This window comes from Gymnoscopelus braueri (assembly GCF_963280865.1).
Source record: "Gymnoscopelus braueri genome assembly, chromosome: 16".
In the NCBI taxonomy this organism is placed as follows: domain Eukaryota; kingdom Metazoa; phylum Chordata; class Actinopteri; order Myctophiformes; family Myctophidae; genus Gymnoscopelus; species Gymnoscopelus braueri.
The window spans coordinates 45,563,737-45,569,786 of NC_137616.1; the positions used below are offsets into that span (position 1 = coordinate 45,563,737).

The 6,050-nt window shown below is 40.5% G+C and overlaps 1 protein-coding gene across 1 annotated transcript; it reads right to left on the reverse strand.

Annotated features, from left to right (window-relative positions):
* Positions 1-626: 626 nt before the first annotated feature.
* LOC308103016 (uncharacterized protein) lies at positions 627-4,461 on the reverse strand (the record flags this gene model as incomplete). The annotated part of the gene is made up of 9 exons (XM_080452868.1): positions 4,366-4,461; positions 3,931-3,996; positions 3,695-3,829; positions 3,312-3,606; positions 2,925-3,210; positions 2,471-2,682; positions 1,245-1,450; positions 858-1,029; positions 627-710 (listed from the first exon to the last, which is right to left on the reverse strand). The coding sequence occupies exons 2-9, from the start codon at positions 3,993-3,995 to the stop codon at positions 627-629; spliced, it is 1,455 nt and encodes a 484-aa protein (XP_080308994.1). The 5' UTR covers position 3,996; positions 4,366-4,461.
* Positions 4,462-6,050: the final 1,589 nt, after the last annotated feature.

Below are 6,050 nucleotides of genomic sequence, written 5' to 3' on the forward strand. Positions count from 1 at the left end.
CTATAGCCCAGCTCTGAGATGGTATGTAGGAGTGGTTGGTATTTAATGACCGTGGACATAAAAGCTTTCTCTAGGCTAGGATCAAAGGTGCATGTTATCTCTAATACACACTTGTGAAATCTTCATCAACCACAACAACATCTGGTGTATTAGCTGTCAAAAATGTCTGGGTTATCACACAGATGAAACATGGATGGAATGACACGGGAATGTTTGTACAGTCTTACTGAGGGTGCATGATATTTTCATATGTCCTTTGCTATGAGTTCCACTATTCTACCATGGCGTGCAATGTACATCCCTTTGTATGCATAACAGCCATTCAAGATGTGTGAGTGTTTCAGTGATATGTTCTGTGGTGTGGTGCAGACAATGAGGGACATGAGGTGTGGGAAACCAGATTGAAATGTTGAGTCTGGTGGGCACACGCACACACACACACACACACACACACACAGTATCACTCACCTGTTCCTCTGCTGGCTTGTCTCTGTAACAACTCTTCGATGGTTGGTGCTGGTACACCACACAAAACTCCTAGGCGCCTGGCATCGTCTGGTCTTTTGATGCTCCTTGCAGGCATCCCTGATCCGGACAACCTTTTCTGCAGGACAGCGTTCAGAAGTTCAGGGATGTAGCTGTAGTCCTTCTCCTCCTTCTTCACCACCACTCTGTAGCTCTTTGTCTTCTTGCTGAACATTTTGCCATGACTAATAGAGCAAGAGTAACAGTGATTGCAATTAACGCTAACATTTATTATAGAAATATTTAGAATAACATAATAGAATAATTCATACATGCATGCACATATATTGAATACTTGCAAAAATCGTGAGATAGCGTCATGTAGAACATACCTCACTGTTCCATCTGCCTTTAGTTAGATGATTTAGAGATCTGTGGACGTGATGGTTGTAGTCCAATGCGGCCAGCAGCATCCGTGCTCCATACACAGGGGGGGAGAATGAAAAGCGTTTGGAAGCGTACATCAGCATGTGGTTGTGGAAAGACTCCAGGTCACCAGTTGACCTAAACATTGAAATGCAGGAGGAATAATGTTATTTGACATTAGGGAATAATGTTATTTGACATAAGAGCACATTTCCATGCAACATCCAATGTAAATACATTGCAGTTGCACACTAATTATCCCCATAAATACCCTACATTATTGTCAATTTTGCATTTGTAGCATGGTCCTTTTTTTTGGGTAACTCCAGACATAACAAAACAGATCTACTGACCTGAAAGTCAGGTAATGGTGGATAGACTTGAGCCAGCGTGCGTTCAAAACTATCTCTGCAAGTTTCTGATGCGCTGTTGATTCGGCCTGCATCCATGGCTTGTCTCTATCTGTTGCTGTCAAGGGCATCTTGTGGTCACAGGCACCGTTGTTATGGATCCAGGTGTGTTCATCCAGCACATGGTGTAAGACCCCAGTCCACTTATCCTAAACAAAACACAGAATTAAACATTTCTGTTGTTTTTACAACATCAACTCTCTAGACTTACCACAGCAAAATTGCCGATCTACAAGCTCACAACACGTCAGGTAGTGACCCGTTGTGAGCTTGTAGGTGACGTAAATGTGCTTTTTTTGGGCTAATGCGCCCTCAAAAATCTTAATCCTAGGGTTCAGGTTTTTTTTCAAATAAAGGTGCTTACATGCAAACCTTCAAAAGTGATTCTGTGATCTAACTATGTAGGCGAAAACTACATAATGACGTCACTGAGCGGTGGTGATAAGCAGATAGGTGGCCACCACAGCACAAGGTGATGTGTTTACTCTTCCAGATCGCTTGTGTGGGTTCAGGACAATGTGATTCATTCAAGGCAGTAAAATGTGATAGTTTGTGTTTCGAAATACTTACAAAAAATGTGTCATAGTCATCAGACTTCTCGCAGCAGTACCAGAAGTGATTGCAGATGTGTTGATTCCAGTGATTGAGGATTGAGCAGTTCTTTAACAGACCAGCCTGAAAATGCAATAGAAGAAAATATTTTTCATTGTGGGCACTCGTTTTAACCACTTGAATTGAGACAAAAGGTGTAGGTAGGGTGAGAAGTAGATGAGTAGGGTGGGGTGAGAAGTAAATTATATTTTTCATATACATTACATGTGTTACATCATCCATGCACATTATAATCAGTGTTCTTTTGAGTTTCCACTTCAAATCATACTTTTTAATTACACTGGATTTGACCAAAATTACACTTACAGCACGTATCTTCTTTCCAAGGTTCTTGGCTCCATGCCAAATGTCGAACGAGTGAATAACTCCACTGTCTTTGTACTGCCCCTTGGCTGAAAAACAATGTTGGCATAATGAAAACATGGAATATATGACCTGGTCATACTCAGGTCAATTTGGTCTATGATTGTGAGATAATGCTCCAATAGCAAAAACAGTAGTATGAAGTGTAATGTATCAATACAATATGTCTTACTAAAAAGACATCCAATTTGTACATGGGCATCTGTGCAGATCTCCGACAGCTTCAGTTCTGCATGGAGCTTGTCAAATGTTTTGATGAATGCCTCCCTCTCCATAATCACAGAGTTTCGCCCAGTTTCTCTCTTGTCGATGTTGACCAAATGGATTATTTCTTTTGTGTCATTATCCATGGTGGTATAACTGCAATACTGTGCACAGTAACCGGGACTGTCCATCCGACCATCACCTGGCATAAACAAAAACATAAATATAGGAATGAGAACCGTTAGCCCTCTCATAACTACATTGTCATTCAGCCAAGCTAGTTTGTTCTAAAAACATTAGATCATGTCATTCAACTGAAATGTATCTGTACTCATCAGAAATAGCTTGTGTTAAACCCCACATTCAAATGAGTGGTCATGAGAACATAAGTCTATAATCAATCATACATTTGGACTGTGTATTGTGCTATATATGGACACTCACCCAGGGCCACAACTTTGTCTTTGGTTTGTAGTCTAGTGATTATCGCAGTCCTCTTTCTGTTCCAGAACTCTGTGATCGTGTTAACACAGTAGAGGTCTTGGATCTTGTGGAATGTGGTCTTGTTCACCATGCCCATATTCATGAACTTCAATAGGAGAGTAACCTTGGCGTAGTTGTTTCCCGAGATGAGGACATTGCAGGACAGAAGGAAGTCTCCAACCAGCATTCCATAATTCAGATACGGCTGGGATGACCACTTCCACACAGTGTGACCCTGTTTACAAAACTGGAAAACATGCAGGATAATTAGATGCAATAACGTACAACATCTGCAAACTGAAAACGCATTCAAAAGCACAGTAAAGGACACTAAAAACAAAAACTCACCCATTCAATGATGGCTGCTGTACCCCTAGATGTAATCCCAACATCAAACGGTTGTTTGATTCTACAGTGTTTACACTCTTGCTCTGGTAGCTGTAGATGTTCCACTAGTTGACGCAGAGACATGTGGTACGCTATACAGGCAGGTTGTTCGAGAATGTTAGGCCCGGCCTGGATATCATGTTCTGGATCTGGAGTGTTAATGGATTCTTCTTCGTCAGCTCCCCCATCATGGACAGACTCATCAAGACTGATGAGTGGAAGATGATCAATGCTGACTTTTAGAGCACCACCACAACTGCAGGAAAAATTGTATCAAATTCAGAAATAATCACAACAAAATGATATCTCAATGACATCAGCATATATAGGTTATAATAACCTACCGAACATATAAGCGGGGCCGATAATCATCTTCACTGTCATCCTCCTCACTGTCGTAGTCTCTTGTCAGATAATCCTCAGACGATGACAATGGCAAACTCCCATAATGCCAGGACTCATCATCTTCCCACTCAATGCTGCCGAATAAAATGTGTAGAGTACTTAGTACTTGTAATAATGCAACAATTGATATTGTTGGTACTGCTTTATGTTGTAAAAAATTCAAAGGTCAACTCACGTAGCATTATGGAGGCTGTTGAACTCCTCTGCGTCGATGGTCTCATTCAAATCCAATGAGGACATACTGGGGTAAACAATAAAATAAATTGAATTCATACACTAATACATGATCACAAAAAATATATACATAAAAAGAGTAAACTTGATAGCCTGATCATAGAAGGCAAGGAGAGAGAGCAATTAACACTGAATGGCCCAAGTTAGAATGATGTGACATTTTTCAGTCTTTTGTCTAACCACGCATCTATGTGTGACACCACAGAGTGAGCCAACAATGTTAATATTGTTTTGTATGCAAGAGACTCTCATACCAAGATACTTGATGAACAATGGCATATGGTTAAAACACACATTGTATGTGTGCAGTAGAAACTAACACACTCTGAAACAATACACAGGCCTACTGGTGATTTAGCTAGAACAGAGCACAAACCTAATTTCAAACTGATGAGCAGCAGCTTCCTGAAATGGGATTTCCACCTCCACTGGCTGGACATCAAGGGAATTATCCTCCTCCCTTCAAGAAAAAATACCAGAACATCCACAATATTGCCTGATCATAGAAGGCAAGGAGAGCAATTAACACTGAATGGCCCAAGTTAGAATGATGTGACATTTTTCAGTCTTTTGTCTAACCACGCATCTATGTGTGACACCACAGAGTGAGCCAACAATGTTAATATTGTTTTGTATGCAAGAGACTCTCATACCAAGATACTTGATGAACAATGGCATATGGTTAAAACACACATTGTATGTGTGCAGTAGAAACTAACACACTCTGAAACAATACACAGGCCTACTGGTGATTTAGCTAGAACAGAGCACAAACCTAATTTCAAACTGATGAGCAGCAGCTTCCTGAAATGGGATTTCCACCTCCACTGGCTGGACATCAAGGGAATTATCCTCCTCCCTTCAAGAAAAAATACCAGAACATCCACAATATTGCCTGATCATAGAAGGCAAGGAGAGAGAGCAATTAACACTGAATGGCCCAAGTTAGAATGATGTGACATTTTTCAGTCTTTTGTCTAACCACGCATCTATGTGTGACACCACAGAGTGAGCCAACAATGTTAATATTGTTTTGTATGCAAGAGACTCTCATACCAAGATACTTGATGAACAATGGCATATGGTTAAAACACACATTGTATGTGTGCAGTAGAAACTAACACACTCTGAAACAATACACAGGCCTACTGGTGATTTAGCTAGAACAGAGCACAAACCTCATTTCAAACTGACGAGCAGCAGCTTCCTGAAATGGGATTTCCACCTCCACTGGCTGGAAATCAAGGGAATTATCCTCCTCCCTTCAAGAAAAAATACCAGAACATCAACAATATTGTTTTGTTACAAGTGCAGAGATGGAATGAGTAAACTTGATAGCCACATCATAGAGGAGAAGGAGAGAGAGAGAGCAATTTAAACATAATGACCTGAGTTAGAATGATGAGACATTCTTCACTCCTTTGTCTAAGCACCCAGCCACTCCTTTGTCTAACCACCCAGCTACTCCTTTGTCTAACCACCCAGCTATGTGTGACATCACAGAGTGAGCCAACACTCTTCTTTGTTATTGCAATTGTTTGTGTTATATTGTTTTCTATGCAAGACACTCTCATACCACATACTTGAAAAAATAACTTTGTATTAGGCCAATGTAAAACAGATGTGCAGTAGATAATAATGCAATCTGAAACAATACATATGCCTACTGGTGGTTTAAAAGGTCAATGTATCCTGTAGCAAAAACAACACAAACCTAATTTCCATCAGATGAACTGCAGCTTCCTGTGAAGCGATTTCTTCCTCCAGTTGTGGCATATCAAGGAATCTATCATCATCCCTGTAAAATAACCATTCAGTTTAGCAAAATATTAATACAAGAAGCAATGTTATCTACACATTAAAAAAGTACAACGCGACATACTCTCTCTCGCTCTTTGAAATGCTCGAGATTGAAGATGGGGGAGGGGGTCTCTTCCGAGGACCCTTGAACGGCGTTGATTGAGACTCATCTCTCTCATAACTACAAAGAAAAAGATCAGAAAAAAAAGATTAGGGGGGTTTATTTCTCAGGCATCTACTTTCTGCTGGTGTAGAGAGCAT